Source organism: Monopterus albus, unplaced genomic scaffold, assembly GCF_001952655.1.
Source record: "Monopterus albus unplaced genomic scaffold, M_albus_1.0 scaffold31.1, whole genome shotgun sequence".
NCBI lineage: Eukaryota > Metazoa > Chordata > Actinopteri > Synbranchiformes > Synbranchidae > Monopterus > Monopterus albus.
The window spans coordinates 5,439,408-5,456,698 of NW_018127911.1; the positions used below are offsets into that span (position 1 = coordinate 5,439,408).

General features: G+C 39.3%; 1 protein-coding gene across 3 annotated transcripts in view; it reads left to right on the forward strand.

The window, feature by feature from the left end:
* adcy2a (adenylate cyclase 2a) overlaps positions 1 to 17,291 on the forward strand; it is a 56,338-nt gene that overhangs the window by 27,029 nt on the left and 12,018 nt on the right. For all 3 annotated transcript variants that reach the window (XR_002274661.1, XM_020596905.1, XM_020596904.1), the window contains 16 exons: positions 1,818 to 1,967; positions 4,280 to 4,428; positions 4,530 to 4,641; positions 5,820 to 5,947; positions 6,624 to 6,782; positions 6,957 to 7,089; positions 7,186 to 7,362; positions 8,907 to 8,950; positions 9,090 to 9,170; positions 9,357 to 9,426; positions 9,622 to 9,719; positions 9,944 to 10,028; positions 13,465 to 13,602; positions 14,420 to 14,539; positions 14,655 to 14,839; positions 16,902 to 16,986. Coding sequence is in view for 2 of the 3 variants with exons in the window: in XM_020596905.1 (XP_020452561.1) it covers positions 1,818 to 1,967; positions 4,280 to 4,428; positions 4,530 to 4,641; positions 5,820 to 5,947; positions 6,624 to 6,782; positions 6,957 to 7,089; positions 7,186 to 7,362; positions 8,907 to 8,950; positions 9,090 to 9,170; positions 9,357 to 9,426; positions 9,622 to 9,719; positions 9,944 to 10,028; positions 13,465 to 13,602; positions 14,420 to 14,539; positions 14,655 to 14,839; positions 16,902 to 16,986 (1,914 nt within the window). In the remaining variant the exon portion in view is untranslated. The remainder of the gene's footprint in view (positions 1 to 1,817; positions 1,968 to 4,279; positions 4,429 to 4,529; positions 4,642 to 5,819; positions 5,948 to 6,623; positions 6,783 to 6,956; positions 7,090 to 7,185; positions 7,363 to 8,906; positions 8,951 to 9,089; positions 9,171 to 9,356; positions 9,427 to 9,621; positions 9,720 to 9,943; positions 10,029 to 13,464; positions 13,603 to 14,419; positions 14,540 to 14,654; positions 14,840 to 16,901; positions 16,987 to 17,291) is intronic.

Below are 17,291 nucleotides of genomic sequence, written 5' to 3' on the forward strand. Positions count from 1 at the left end.
CATTTCACATTTCCAGCCTGAGTTCCTCCTAAGTTTTGGTTATCCATGCTCCTAACGTAGCCTACTCCAGGATCAATTAGCACCACTCTACCACCACTGTGTCAGCATTGAGAGGTTAAAAAAAAAAACAACCAGTACCCTAAGTAACAAAAATGCTTGGTGTATTGTTATGATGTGTTTGTATCTGTGGCCCAAGTTGGAAGACAAAAAGCAGTCAATACTCATGCTGACAAGGTAAACAAAAAAGTCTTCTTCCCATGGGCGTCCATGTTCTGACCATCCCCCATATGTTGGTCGCCACAACACCTTTGCCGGGTGTTGTCACCATCCGGTGCAGCACATGGCTATATTGTTTTGTTGGAGCCCCCTGTGGTGAATGCAGTCTCCCATAGAACTAAATGGAGAGGGCTGTGTTTTTTCACAGTTTTGAAACTCAATCTGGATGTGGGCTAAAGCTGAATGTCATCACCAAGGGGTGACACAGGTTCAAAACAAAAGAATATTGGTTACTGAGTGTAGATTTATGGGCAAAATGGCAATTTTGTTAATTTAGAATTAAATCTACCAAACACCAAAGTGTGCAAAAAGTGAATGGGTTTGAAGCCACTGCTGGGCACATGCAGGTCAGGAAAGAGAGAAAGCCAAATGAAATTGGTCACTGTTATGCTGGACGGACACTGAGACTGCAAGTGAAAGAGGAAGGTGGTGACTCAAGGCACGCAGACGAAACATAATAGGACTGTATGAAAGAGGTTGTAGCAGAAGAAATGTGATGGGAGAGTACCATTAAATTATCCATTTGCTTTAAATTGCAAAATACTGAACTCAAGGTTATCAAGGCTCCTGGGTCTTTATACATTCAGCTATCATCACTGGACCACATCCTGTCCTAGCAGTTTGTTTAATGGAGCTTCCTGACTAGTGCTGCCACAAGGGATGCTCTGCTTTAAAATTTAAATAAACAGAATAGACTACACGTTTTTCAGATACAGTTTGTAGATATAGTGAAGCTTTGGTTGGAGTAATCATCTATTCCTTATACAGTATGTCATATTTAAAACAACAGTTTGTTGCTGTTGTTATACTGGGATTGACTGGAAAACAGGTGCAGTGTATGTTCTACACATACAGGGGCAATAATATTTGGTTGTCCTTGCATACCAGCTTTTCTTATTTATTTGTTATTAGGCAGTAAACAAATGAGCAGGGGCAGTGTAATGGGCAAATGCATGTAATCCCATTTGTTTGCTCTTTTGCTTGCTTCTGCTGTATTTGTTTTACTCTGAGATCATCAGCAGGTGGAAATTGGTTCTTTTAAATAACTGATTCACAAGAAAATGACATGAAAGATGGGTTTATGAATGTCACATTGAATATAGTTTACAGTGTTGGATGTTGACATCAAAGTCTCAGTTGCCAGGGCCTAGTACACGTAAGGGAAAAGGTTTATTCAATTTCTCACTTTGGAAGTTTTTTGTTTTTTTTTAAGTCCTGGATCCATGTCAGAAAAACCCACTGCCTCCTCAGGACTTCATGAAGAACATGAGAAAAGAGCTATTTATTGGCCTGGGCCTTGATCTACCGCTTAGTTATTTTTAAACTGTGGCCATTGGGGATAAAATAACTTTTCCAATGCTGCCAGTTTCATTTATGTACAATATAATAGATAACACAGCAATATTGTAATATTGAATACATTTGATTTTATGGCTTCATTTCTGCTCTTTCAAATACTGCATACTGTACACCATGCTGACTTAATTATTTTTGTCTGATATATACTGTATCTAATATTAGCTTGATCTGTTTCCATACAGATTTTGGCCAATATTATCATTTTTGTGTGTGGCAATATGGCGGGAGCATACCACAAGCATCTGATGGAGTTGGCGCTTAAACAGACTTATCAGGACACCTGCAACTGCATCAAGTCACCTATTAAATTGGAATTTGAGAAGAGACAACAGGTAAAGTGGTCACTATGTTTTAATGACCAGTGAGCTAGTGAAAGTCAGAAAGGCAGTGAGTTTACGTGTAGTAGATTATGTGTAGTAGTGTTGAGTGATGGGGAATGAAAATGTGCATGAATGAGGAATGAATGGCAGTGACAGCAGTGTTTGTGTAAGGCAACAGATGAGCAAGTAAATATATGAAAAGAAAAATTATATACTTATATATATGAGATTTGGAAGATAATATCAAGTTCAGAACTAACTGCTACACTTAGACTACATCATTAATTTTATCAAATGTTCATTCTGCAATTCTTTATCTGCCTCTTGTGCAGAATTAACCTAAAATGTACCAGTCTTGGAAATCGGTCAGCTCTACTTATAGCTGTCAGTGCTTGATTCCTGTTGGAGGAGGATGTGTGTGAGAGGCTGTTTTACAGAATGTGGTAATTGTTAATAACCTCAGTTACTGTGATTATGCCTGGAGCCTAGTGCATGTGTAAAATTCTCTTGAGTTTCCTTTGACTGCTGGCTGAAATCTGTGCCTTTGATTAACAAGATATAAGAATATCTACTGCTATACAGTATTTATGTCACTGGCAAGAGTGTGACTTTACAGTGAGGCTCTGGACTAAATGATTTAATATGCTCAGGTCCATCTGTACGTTCTTCCATTTACACTTCAATTGAACATTTTGGGCACTGATTGGTACTGGCGCAGCTATGTGTGATTCATCCATTACTACTTTTCCATTCATCAAATATGCTGTTGGTCACATCTCAAATACCTGAGATAATGCACAAATGAGAATCAGTCCTCCCCTTTAACATTTGCTTAATATATATCTTGGCTACGTCATTCCCACGATCCTTTTAAGTTTCTAAAAATTGTTCAAATGCTGATAGTGTCTGAATACTGTTTCCAGAAAGGGTTTCTTTCTCCTACAATATGCTGCCCACCAGCTGCACTGTGTGTGTCTGTGCCGTTGTGCTTTTCCTAACGTGCTGTGTGTTAATTTGGAACAGGTTAGAACAGTTAATGCTGATACGTTTGGTGCTGATATTTACAAATAGTGTGGTGTCCTGTGAAAAATGATCAAGGTATTTATAAAACTTTACTGCTGTTTGAGCTTGGGATGTAGATGGCTGTTAGTTATAGCTGCTGCTGTTAAATATTTTGGGTAAGCTATCCAGTCAGCAGAGGATGAATCCAGCTGTTATTGTGAAAGCCCAGGCTTGGAGAGGAGCTGGTTATCCTGTAGTGAATCCAGCTTGTGTTTTTGCAACTGCCATGAGTAAAGCCAAACATGCCTTAAGCGGAGTATTTCACTGTAGCCCTGGAGTGCCGCTGCTGTCTGGGACAGATGGAAGTAACAGTGCAGAGACCCATTTCACCTGGGTTTTCGGTGCACTCCTGTTATATGCTGTTTACAGCTTGCTTGTATCCAAAGTGCCTTGCAGTACAGTGAGTGCATACATTTTCAATTTGAGTAGTCCACGGGACACTTATATGAATTCATCTTAACCCCAAAGTCCTGACAGCATTTGTTAGTAGCCACCATGGATTTCTCCTTATGGTCGAAGGTTCTGAGCACCAGAAACAGCGCAGGGTCGACTTGTTGAGTTGGAGGTGACGAGTGTATTCTCCAGTCAGTTTTATTTGCTAAGCTACTGCTAAATAAAGCAAATGTTTTGAGGGTAAAGGTATGGGTTTGTCTTCTGGTGATTGGCACTAAAATAATGAGCAATGAAAAACCTGTTTTTGCTCTGAATATTACTTTGAGTAGCAGTAAGTGAACCTGACCCAATTAACTTTCACTTAGCACTTGAAGACTGGAGGTTGCCAACATAATGGGGACAGTGTTTTGTCTCCTCATTTCATCAATTAAATTCGGTCTGAATTCAATTATGCATCAATCTGCTGAAAATATATAACTTTTTCAGCATCACGTTGGTGTCCCTAATCCCTGGTTACACAATGTCCAAACTTTGGATCTGAAAGATTGTTTTGCTGTTGAGGTCAAAGCTTGAATTTTTTAATACTTCTAAAGTTCTGGTCATGATACTGCCTAACAATGAGTGGCTCTTCAGGGTGTTGAAGTCCTTTGTTGAAAATACTCTGAAGCTAAAACAAACAAAAAAAACAACAACAATTTGAAGTGAAGGCTTTTTGGTGGGTCATCTGATCAGAAATGATAATTAGTCCTACATGAAACCTTATTTTAATCACAAAAATTGCTCATAAAATTGGAAACATTGTCTTTTCTGTCATTTTCCTGACTGTCCCTGTACTGCTGTTGCTTTTCTCTTTGTGTTATGGCCATCAGGAGCGTCTCCTCTTGTCACTGTTGCCAGCGCACATCGCCCGTGTGATGAAAGCTGAGATCATTCAGAGGCTGAAGGGCCCAAACTTTGGGCAGATTGAGAATACAAACAATTTTCACAACCTCTATGTCCAGAGACACACTAATGTCAGGCAAGTATTTTTTATTTGGGTTAGGGTTTAGATTCATGCTTTTGAAAGCTACAGTGTTTTATGGAAAACCAGTATATTAATATATATTTTTCTATCTCTAGTATACTGTATGCTGATATAGTAGGATTCACGCGACTGGCCAGTGACTGCTCACCTGGAGAGCTGGTTCACATGCTGAATGAGCTGTTTGGCAAATTTGATCAAATTGCCAAGGTAAACATGTAACATTTACTAGGCCCTGTCACTAAATATCACATCCTAAACATGTGTTAATTTTGCTTATCTAGCCTTTCTTCTACATATTATTCAGTGTTATATCTCATGAAGAGGAGAAGTCCACCCTAAATGCTGAGCACTGTGTAAATCAGCTTTTAGTGGAGTATCTTGCAACTGTGATTGCTTTTTATTGCTTGGTGATGATTTTGCCTTTTGCCTGCAAATACCAGGTCAAACGTGGATGATCAGATTTAACACTGATGTTTGCAGTGTAGCTACGATACAGTGTGTGGTGCAAATATTGAAACAAAAACCCATTTTCCCCCAGAAATATTCTGTTTGAAGGCAATGATTTTCTAACCCCTGGACATAGGAACTGATATACTCACTGAAATATGCACCCAGTAACTAACTACCATGAACCTGAGAACAGAGTTCCTTGCAGACCTCTGTCTTTCATGTTAATAATTCAGGACAAGACCCAATTCCCCCTAAATTAATATCAGTCTGCAGTTATAAGCAGCTGATAGGGGAATACAAATTTACCATAAACTCCTCCATGTACTCCTCTTCCTCCACAGTGGTGCTTTCTATCATGGGTGCATATTCTTCTGCATCAGGTGACACTTTTCTGTCCTTTTGTTGCCTTTCCTCATTGTCTGCTTCCTTGAATATTGGACATTCCAACATCTCTTGGATGTAGTCTTGTTCCTTTGAGACCTCTATTTGCAAAAAGACTATTTGTCTTACGGCTTCCTGCAGGGTTAATTCAGTCACTGGGTCCCCAAAGGCCAGAATTGTTTCAGTGACCTCTGACCCTTCATTGCCACCTCTTTTGGCTTCGTCCATGTTCTACCCAGAACCTGTTTTTACAGCCTTGCTGACAATTCGCTATTGTTTGTTTAATGTCTTATTTTGTTAAAGTTCAAATTTTGCTATCACCTTTTCAAAATTAAGTGTAAGAGCCTGTTTCTTTACTGATGGCAAATCATACATGGACAAATCAATCATAGAAAATATGGAGACTGCACTTTTTCCACTCAGTGTAGCTATACAGTAAGGCATGTTTAAAAAAAAAGGTTGTTATGTGATTAAAAGGTGCCTTGAATGTCTGACAGTGAGATCCTCATCGGATTTCATGAATCTGAGTTAGTGTTCCACATTTTTATGTGCAGGAAAATGAATGTATGCGGATTAAAATTCTTGGCGACTGTTACTACTGTGTGTCTGGCCTGCCAGAGTCTCTGCCGAATCATGCTAAGAACTGTGTGAAAATGGGTCTGGACATGTGTGAGGCCATCAAGTAAGTGACACTTGTATAACAGTGCTGCTACAGTACGACAGCCCCATTTCTGAAAAGCTTACTTCTATGTTAGTTTACAATTTGTTGTAGTTAATCATGTAAACATCACTCAACTCTGCAATACTATTGTAGAAGTAAACCTTCAACATCAGTGACCTGAAATTATATGTACAGCAGTGGCTCATTCGTCCCAACATAACCACATGAAAACTGAAAGCGGAACTAATGGTAAATGAACTAAAAATATTACTTCATTACAATTCAAATGTATGTGATACATTTGACTAGTGCATTATTAAGATAGCTCTGATATGCCTTTAAACACAATGCTTTTTGAAATACATATATTGAGACATACAGTTCTTGCTAACCATGAACTTTTCCCATTTAAGCTGCTTGACATGTTAAAATGTAGCAGTGGTAAGTGTGAGGTCCTCTCTTACCTCTAGGCATCATTCTGAGACAGAATGATTGATAGAGCTCAAATAACAACATGATTGCAGAACTTGACAGTGTGTTTGTGTATATGCAAGCCAATATTTTGACCAAGGTTTTTTTCTTTTTCGTAGTGTTGCAGTGTAACTCTATATCCACAATAAGGATCACAAAATGAAGCATCTTTGCTAGCAAGACCAGATGGCATGAGTGATGGTTTTCTGCTTTTGGTACTTGACAGGAAAGTACGAGATGCCACAGGGGTTGACATCAACATGCGTGTCGGTGTGCATTCGGGGAATGTCCTGTGCGGTGTGATCGGGCTTCAGAAATGGCAGTATGATGTTTGGTCACATGATGTCACACTAGCCAATCATATGGAGGCAGGTGGTGTACCAGGGTGAGTGACCTGGAAGTAAAACAGAAGCTCTTGTTTCAGTTTGCATAAGGTGCCATTACATTATGTTGTGTTTGCAGTGTCAGCTTTGTCTGGTTGGTAACGTTCAGCATATGCAGGGTATAGTCAGAAAAATAATACCCATACAAAATCTACTTGTTTATTATTTATTGCCAGGCGAGTCCACATAACCTCAGTGACACTGGAGCACCTGAAAGGTGCCTATAAGGTAGAAGATGGAGATGGGCAGGAAAGGGACCCCTATTTGAAGGAACATGGAGTCATCACTTACCTTGTCATCATCCCAAAGGTACCATAGCATATACTGTACATCACATTCAATATAATGAACACTGGACATTGAGTAAAATGCAGTAAAAATAACAAAACGTCCATGTTTGTCCAGGTGGAACATCGTAGCCCACAGCATCATTACCGTCCCAGACACACTCTGGATGGAGCAAAGATGAGGGCCTCAGTCAGGATGACCCGCTACCTGGAGTCATGGGGAGCAGCCAAGCCCTTTGCCAACCTACACCACAGAGACAGCATGACTAATGAGAATGGGAAGATCAACACTGCTGTGTGTAATTGTTCTCTACACCTGCTGTATGCTGTGATTTACAGTCAGTACAGAAAGTATTCAGACCCTTTCAAGTTTTGAACATTTTGTTATGTTTGAGACTCATCTTAAAATGGATTCAGTTCTTTTTTTCCCTCATCAATCTGCACATAATACTCCACAATGATAAAGTGAAAACAGATTATTTCAGTGTTTTGAAGGTTTATTAAAAATAACAGACTGAAATTTTCCATTTACACAAGTATTCAAACCCTTCACTTGGTTAAAGCACCTTTGGCAGCATTGACAGCCTTGAGTCTTCTTGAGAATAAAGCTACTTGGCTCCTTTCTTTTGGAATTTTCTTCCATCCTTCTTGGCAGAATTGTTCAAGGTCAACCAGGTTGGATGGGGAGCGTTGGTTCATGGCCACTTTCAGGTCTCTCCAGATTCTGGCTGGGCCGCTCCAGGACTTTCAGACTTTTCCTGAAGCCACTCCCGTGTTTTCTTAGCTGTATGCTTTGGGTTGTATTGTTGAAATGTGAATCTTCACCCCAGCCTGAGATCCTGAGGACTCTGGAGATTTTCATTCAGAATTGCTCTGTGTTTTTCTGCATCCATCCTTCCCTCTATCCTGACTAGACTCCCAGTCACAGAAAAGCATTCTCACAGCCCGATGCTGCCACCACCGTGTTCGACTGGAAGGATGGTATTAATGAGGTGATGCTCAATGCCTGGTTTGCTCCACACACACTGTTGGGAATTGTGGCCAAATAGTTCAGTCTTTGTTTCATCGGACCAGAGCATTTTGCTTCTCATGGTCTGAGAATCGTTCAGGTGCCTCTTGGCAAACTCCCAGCGGGCTGTCATGGGCCTTTTAGTGAGCAATGGCTTCTGCCTGGCTGCTCAACCATAGAGGCCTGATTAGTGGAGTGCTGTCCTTCTATAGGGTTCTCCCATCTCCACAAAGGAACTCTGGATCTCTCTAGATCTCTTTTATTTCTGAATGATCGAGGCTGCTGTGCTCTTGAGCACTTTCAGTGCTGCAGAGATGTTCTTGTGTCCTTCCCCAGAGCTTGACACAATCCTGTCTCACAGGTCTGTGGACAGTTCTCTCCACCTCATGGCTTTGTTTTCACTCTGACATATATGTCAACTGTGAGATCTCATATAGTCAGGTGTGTGCCTTTCCTAATTATATTCAGTGCATTAAATTAGGCACAGGAGGACTCTAATCAAGCTATAGAAGCATCTCAGTGACCATTGACAGGAGCAGGATGCACCAGAGCTCAACTGCGAGATGTCATAACAAAGGGTCTGAATACTTATGTAAATGGGATATTTGTCTTTTATTTTTGATACATTTACAACACTCCAAAAAGCTGTTTTCACTTTATCATTGTGGAGTATTATGTGCAGATTGATGAGGGAAAAAAAGAACTGAATCCATTTTAACATGAGTCTGATACATGACAAAATGTGGAATACAAGAAAGGGCCTGAATACTTTCCATAATGACTATAGGTGATGGGGATGTTCAGCTGAACTGCTCTTGCTCTGTGTGTAGGATGTGCCAATGGGGCAATATCAGTTCCAGCGGAGATCAGAAAGGCAAGCTGCTCATTTTACAAGTCCAGCACAATATTTTTTGACAAATTTATCCCCCCCCCCCAGTGGAGGTTTGTGCCCTCATATCACTAATATTATGTGAACTCAAAAGATCTGTTATTTTTCTTGTTATACATTAAAGGACAAAGTCTCAGAAGAAACGTTTTGAGGAGGAGCTTAATGAAAGGATGATTAGGACCTTTGATGGGATAAATTCACAAAAGTAAGGGACATTTTAAAAATACAAATAGTTCATTCCACAGATATATTAGGAACAAAGTATATTCAGAAAGTTTAGGAAACTGTCCTAATACCAGTGAGCTGTGCTACCTTATGAAATTACAACTGCTGACAAATAAATTGACATGTCCCCTAATTTAATATTTTATTGCCTCTCTTCTTCTTTCAGACAGTGGCTCAAGTCTGAGGATATCCAAAGGATATCTTTATTCTTTCACAACAAATCCTTGGAGAAGGAGGTAAGAGGCAGTTCAGGTAAAGAGACATCATTCACCCCTTGTATTGGAGTAGTTGTTTCCAAGAGAATTACAGAACATACTGTTACTGTATTTCTTGTTCTTCTATGTGAGTGCAAAATTGAGAGGCTTAGGAAGTAGCATGAATCCATTTTAAAAGCCTGTTGCTGAAACTTGACCTTCTTTTTATCCTTTTAGTACAGAGCAACAACCTTGCCGGCCTTCAAATACTATGTCACCTGTGCTTGTTTGATCTTTTTCTGCATTTTTATTGTGCAGATTCTCGTCCTCCCAAAGTACGTGTGCTTTATTTAACTATTTTAGGACTGCTAACAGTTTATTCTGTTAGTGTATATTTATTCTGATGCTATATACTGTACATTACTAACTTTGCTTATGTCTTTGTGCCTTGACAAATAATTTTGTAGTGCTAAGGATGGTGCTGATGACGTTTTAAACCACAACATTAAACTCTGGGTGAACTAAACTTTTTGAACTTTTTCATATTTATTTTTGTCAGAACAACTGTCTTGGGAATATCCTTTGGAATGGCTTTTCTTATCCTTTCCTTGATCCTCTTGATATGTTTCATTGGACACTTCCTGGTGAGTAAATCCATTTACTTCAAACATCTTTGTTTCAGTAGTGTCCTTTTTATATTAAAACCTATATTTAACCAGGATCTGCCCACTCTCTAATGGGACACTTTCATGTTTAGTGTTTGTTATAATGTCATGCCAAAGGCACATGAGTGCTCAAAGTGTCCCTCTGGTCAGCTTAACACCCCATTAAGTTTCCTTGTTGTTGGCTGAAGTGCCCTTCTGGCTAACTCAAGCACCACTCTGGTGTGACCTTGGAGCAAACAATAGTCCTGACCCTGTGTATGAAACAAGTTCTCCTTGTTCACCCCCCCACCCCACCTTTAAAAGCCTGTGCACACCACTGCCTTGGTACATGCATCAGGAGACCATTCTTTAATCATTTCTGGCCAACATAAAAATGCATAAACCCATTAGTGAAATGTCATATTATATGTTTTTGTCATCTTTGTACTGGAGTCACACAGCAGACAGACTGTACTGTGCCGTGGTCACTACTGGTGATTCTGGGGTTTGCATATCATATTTAATACATTATATGTTTGTATTATAAATAATTTAGAGAATGTGAATTTATTTTTAGAGGATCTGTTTAACATTTAATGGTTGTTAAAGCCCCTAAAATTGGCCTGACAGTGGAACTGCTAATACTGTCTTTACATGGCTGGAGATGTCTGTAGATAATGCCAATGCATTTATATCTAACTACTGGTACATAGTCTAAGACATCAAATACACTTCAGCTAGAAAGACCAGAAAAAGATGACTGAGGAGACTAATGAAGGAGAAGGTAAATAAGTAACTGTAAAAAATAATAATACAACAAGGCACTGTACTGTAAAATTCCATAGGCCACAGAGGTGTTCCTTGTGGATGTTGCCCAAGGCTGGAAAACAAAACACTCTGTGACTAAAGTCGAAGAGCCTCCTGTTGCCTGTTGGCAGCTTTATTTGTTGCTGATGGATCTTTGCTTTAGCACTTGTCATGTCATTTTCTGCTTTTTGTGGGATGTATAGACACCCGTCAAGGGTTCATGTGTAAGAATTCACAGTCAGCCTGGTGTTCACCGACTCTGTAAATTTAAACAGACCCCATAATTAAGATGGATGTCTTCCTTGGCAGAGTGTTGCAGAAATGTGTCTTTCAGTTTCCAGACCACATTCAGTTCATTTGTCCCAGCTTTATGTTGCAGCAGAACTATTCAATGTGACTCAAATCTGGAGATTTCCTTTAAAACCATAAATAAGGACTGCATAACTTTAAAATCACTCATGTGATCCTTGTTGGATTTGATCATTATAGACTGCTAAGATTTAAAATAAAAGTAATAGTTAACCTCTCCTAATAAAACTTGGGATAGCCTTTGAAAAGAAGAAAGCTGTAGCCAGTCAGCTGAATTTTCACAGTGCTTATTTTTCGATTCCCTGTCACAAAAGACTTAACTTTGACTGTTTGGGAGCAAATGCTGCTGGGTGCCTTAGAAAGTTCAAACATAGTTGGTGACTGATGTGTGACTTCTGCTGCTGCTGTGACCATGTAACTTTACATCTTCCACTTACAGTGGCTTCAGAAATTATTCAGGCACCTTTACTTTTTACATGTTTTGAAATGAAATTTTACACACTCAATAAAATTACCATTTTTGCCTGTCAATTTACACTCAAATATAAAAACTGAAATCTTTCCTTTAAAAAAAAAGTATTCGTTCCCTTAAAGCTGGGGTCTGTAACTTTGGGACCTGGGTGGATTTGGGTAGAGAATTTGAAAGAGTACAATGTCCAAGTCCCTCCCTCTGCCTCTGCACTGATCTTCTGCCCTGCCTCCTGCAGCCCCTCCTTGCAGAGAGGGGTCTTGTGTACATGGAGACTAGTAACCATGGCAACAGAGCTACACACTGAAGGAAATGCAAATTTTACTCCACGTACCTGGATAAAAATGTTTTCCAATCAGAGGCAGAGCTGTTTGTGCATGAGATGACTGACAGTGGGCTGCACCACCTCCTGGTTCTGATTGGTTGTTCACATTTGGGAAGGGTGGATTTCTTTCAGAAGGATTTACAGGCACTAGGAGGAGCTAGAGGACCCTGATGTTTTCACAGTATATCGCTGTTATGTGTTACTGTCAGGATATTATGACAGTTTCAACCATTATGGCACAAAGTGATTTTATTTATTTTTTTATAAAAGTTACAGACCCCAGCTTTAATTCACTACTTTGCAGAAAGACCATTTGGCAACAGTTAAGGTGTTGAGTCTTTTTGGGTTAAGTCTCTACAAACATTGCACACCTGCAATCAGGCGGTTTACTCAATATACCTCACAAATTATCTCAAGTTCCATCAGACCACTTGGTCACTATGGAGTAAAGATTGATAGACCCGTGTGAAAATAAATCAACACAGTGAAGTGTGTAAAAAGTGGGGCTGAATACTTAATGAAGTCAGTGTAAATCAACCCTGATAGATTCTTTTTACATTTTATGTAAATTCTTATTTGTGTGTTTTATTCAAGTCATATTATGATTTGAACACATGAAGGCACTGCTATGAAGATGAAAAGTAACTGACTATAACAGGCCCAGACAGCATTTGCTGAAGATTTTTGCACTCATGAAAACTCAGTAAGAAACACTATTGAGTACAATTGCCAAGAGTGTACTGTTTGTACAAACATACAGACTTTGCCCTCAGATTGATTTGATTAGTGAAGCAGGAGGTGAATGCTAGTTAATAACCCTGTTAGCTTTGCTTTAAAAAAAAAAAAGATGATTAGAGTCTAACAGAAGGGTTTGTTAGTCGTGATTGTCTACAACATTTTATACATGATGGGATCACTTGAAGTGATCATTTTGTAACAGTTATTGCATGTAGTTTGAAATAAATTACAACATGCACTGTTAGGCTGACAGCTCCCCTCTCTCCATTACTGTATGCCTCCTCAACTTTTTGATTGATCCATCCATTTTCTGTCGGGTCACAGCAGGCAGGTTAAGCAAGGTAGTCCAGAAATGTTGGCTTACATTCAGCTGCAAACCACAGCAGTAGATGCTGAAGGTCATACTCTGATGGAACATGGAAGGGGAAATTAGCTATAGAGACCAAAACTGTTTTTTTGTGCCAGGCTGTAAACATGTTTAATTCTGCTGTTAAGTTGGGCATTTTAACACAGGAGTCTATGGGGACTGACTCCCTTTTGGAGCCAGACTCAAGTGGCCTTTCGAGGAACTGCAGGTTTAGACACTTCCGCAGTGGCTTCATTTCTCAGCCTCAGAGGTTTCCGCTTGCTTCAGAGACTTCTGCCAGAAATATGTGTCTGCTTCCTCCTCAAAGGACATGTTTGTTGGGTTAAGGGGTTCCTCAAAGTGTTCCGTCAATTGTTCCTTTGTGTACTCCATTTCATACATTCTTGTGTTTGTGTGTTGTTGTGTGTATGTAACCCTGAAGCACTGCAGTAAAAGCACCTCTACTTCTTGGATGTGGCTGCTGAGGTCATCAGTTATTATTGCCAACAAGCCATGGCCTCGCATCACTCTCACCATGACAACCACAGCTCTAATACTCATAATGGCAGTCTTCAACATGGTAAGCTTTTATGTACCTGTACTGCAGTAGGGGAAAGGTTTCACCATTTAGAGATTCACTAGGAATGAAATACCACAACTTTTTAGATTAAACTGCACAACAACTGGACGTTTTACCTACAAACTGTCTTTTTTGCATCTTCTGTTTTCTTTGCCAAGCAGTCTATTAAATGACTTTTTTTAAACACGAAGATTATGCTTTCCTTGCATAAGTGTCAACACAATATGCATGTAGTGATGAGGGAATACTTGATATAACACTTTTATTGTAATTTTGCTCCTCTCCATTAATTCTGACTGATTGGAGTTTATTTCTGTAAGGAGGGAAAAGAGACAAATAAAAAGATGGAATAGTATCTTGAGGCTTATGGGGATGTTGCATGATAAAGCACAGTGTAAGGACCCTGGTTTAGATCTTCACACAAATCAATTCCAGAGATTATAATCTGGTTTTGTGTCTGACATGGGTCATTTGCTCAGGCGGTGGAACCAAATTAACTTGGCTTTGCTCAGTGGGGCAGCCAATCTTCATCTTATCCTCCAGGTTCTCTTTAAAGGACATTACTGAATGGTTGTCACTATTGGCCTCTTATCTAACAAGATTAAATTTCCTCCGGCAAGTACAATGTAGACTAGTTTGTCTTTTCACATGCTGATGTACAAGGTAAGTAGACAGAGAGAGAGTCTGTTTGTAATGTGTATGCGTGGTTTGTTTTCTGTGGTGGATTTTTATTGGAACGTTTAGTTTGTTTTTCTTTTTGGCAATGCTCAAAATTCAGACAAACTTAATTTCTCTTTGTTTGTGTTTTCCTTTTTAGTTCTTTTTAGAAGAGAATGTGCTGTCTCCACTTCCGGTTTACAATTCATCCAATGAAACACTGTTGTACCCTAATGGACAACTAACTAGCTTCACTGACAAAAACAATTTCTACCTTCCTGTAAGTAAAGATGAACATGATCATGGCTCTATATAAAAAAGTCCTTTCCTCCTTGTTACCTGAATAAAATAACCAAACTGTCTCTCTTCCTGTCTTTCTTTTTCTGTCTGTCTAGTATTTAATTTATAGCTGCATCCTGGGCCTGATCTCTTGCTCCGTGTTCCTGAGAATAAACTATGAACTGAAGATGATTATTATGTTGACAGCTGTAGTGGTTTACAATGTCATCATTCTAAAAACACACGCTTCCCTGCTGGACGAGTATAGCAGATTCCTGTACAAGACTGAAAGTCTGGACAGGTAAGTATACAGTGCCAAACCGTTTAAGGGGGTGTGAGAGAGGGATATAGAGTCGAGGTGGGTGAAGAGAACGTGTTGATGTAGAGAGATAGCTGATGGCCATCTGGTGTTAATCTTGTAATTCTGAGTAAATGGTCAGACATAGTGGCATGAGGACGTAGACTATGGGAAGGTAGAGGGAGAGAAAGATGGGGTTGGACATGTAGCATATGTCATCAGCCCGCTGATAGCTAGGTCTATCTTAACACAGGCCACTTTTTGAGTATTTTAAATTATGTATTTTTTTTCTATGTTTTTTCTGTTTTGTTTCCTGTAATGTTGCTACAGTGGTCAGTGCTTTAACATGTTTATGTTCAGGTTGAATTGTGGCAGGTGAACAAGCATAAAAGGAGATAAAGATAAATAATGTGTGCCTTCTGGGTGTGGGGGCAGTACAGTCGGGTAGTTCTCACTAAATTTGCAAGGCGTTGGTGTTTTAATTATTATTTTTTTTACATGTTTACAGAATGTCTGAACATGTTACATAGAGAGAACAAGTACAGTGCAGTACATGAGACAGGTTTGTAGTTTTTGGAATGCATATTTCACTTTTAACAAAGTGAGGATGCTGTCAGTATTTGAACAGCGCTAGACTCACCTGTCTCTGTAGTGAATTCATAAATACAAATTTTTAACTGGTCTTCTTTGATTCTGGGTTAGGCAGCAGAAAATATGTCCAAGCCAAGAGACAGTCTCTAGCATTTAGTCCTTGAGCTGCTAGATGGCAAATAATGGAATAAGTCCTTGAACATTGTGACAGAAAATGTGATTTTGCCAGACATGAGGAATTTTTCTGATTCATAGGAGAAAGCTCTACTTAAAAATAAAGACTTTTTGAATATAATGTCTAAGGCAGATATTCTTGGAGCCCACAACATCAGTCACTAAGTCATCGTCAACAGTCAAACTCTAAAAAAGTGTCACCAGATTACATCATCACTTCAAGTCTAAAATGTCTCTTTTTTTCCCAGGAGAGAAAGACAGCATGATATATTTTATTTTATTTTTTAAGGAGTTTTCTCTACTGCTAAGTCGATACATTTCATACTGTTTTGATCAGCTGTAGAACAAAAGAATGGAAGTGTTTTGTTTAAAATTGTCAAATTGTAAGGCTTTGGTTGATACAGTCACGATTTAAAAAAAGAAATCTAATGATGCCTCCTGTTTGGATGTTTTTCATCTCTTCAGCTGAAACCTCCCCAGCTCACTCTGGCTTCAGTCACTGCCATTCACTGTGTGTAGAGAATTGATTAGGTGACGAACCAAGCGATTGCAGAACTTGCAGGCTGTTTTCTCACTTGTCTGCTCAGCTCTGCCCTAGATAAGAGTCCATAAATATGCAAGACATGCTTGCAGATTGCTCACAGATTCAAAACTTAGTTCTGGCCAGACTTCACCGCTATAATGAAAAATCTCTTTCATTGTATATTTAAATAATTGAATCTACATTTTTAAATCTGTTTTTCCTTGGCCTCTTATACAGTGTGTTTTGGGTTTTGAGTGTGTGAAAGTCTGAGTATGTACAGTACCAAAATTAGTATGTACTGTAGGAGTTTTGTAAGGTCTCGGTGGATGTACAGTACAATACATACACCCAGCAGCTTGGTTGGCTGCCTAATTCTGCCTGGACTGGTGTCCCATTCGTAGTGCTATGATGGAGGAAAGAGAAGAGTGTATTTACTGTGTAGTGCTGATTGGCTGTGAATCGTGAACACATTTTCTTTATTGCTTTTTGAGAAATGCTTCTACTGAAGGCAACCTAGCAGGGAAGCTCAGTCACTGGAATGTTAACAGTAAAGCTCTTGTAACAGCAAAGCAGAAGTGACAGTCTTAATCGAGTGACAGCTTGGAAGAAAATAGTCTGCTAACCACACAGTACTGATTCCTAGTCACAGATTACTGGTAACAGCCAGAATTTTTAATTATGTTCTTACTTTCATCAGTTTTTTACTTTTTGTCACTTTTCACTCTTTTACTTTTTTCACACACAAACACATTTCTTCCTTTTTCTCTGCCCTTCAAGACCAGGAGTCCTCAAAGACCTGAAGACTATGGGCTCTATCTCCCTCTTTATCTTCTTCATCACTCTGCTTGTGCTCGCTCGACAGGTAAGTCCACACTATAATAGTTTGACTGACATTTTCACCTCCACAGTTCTAAAAGGATTGTAGTTTTCAGCTGTGATCTTACATCAACATCACCGCTGCACTCTTTATTTCATTTACTGTATTTGCTGTTTTATTTTTTCATGTTTTCTCCCCATTTGGAATGACTCTTGTCCCATGCAAAATAGTCACTGCTAAATTTGTCAGTTGGCCAGTGAATGGTGTCGACTGAATTGTTAGAAGCTCCTGCTGAGATATTCCATGATCATGTGATCTATTGCACATGAAAAGAGTTGAACTTAATGTAC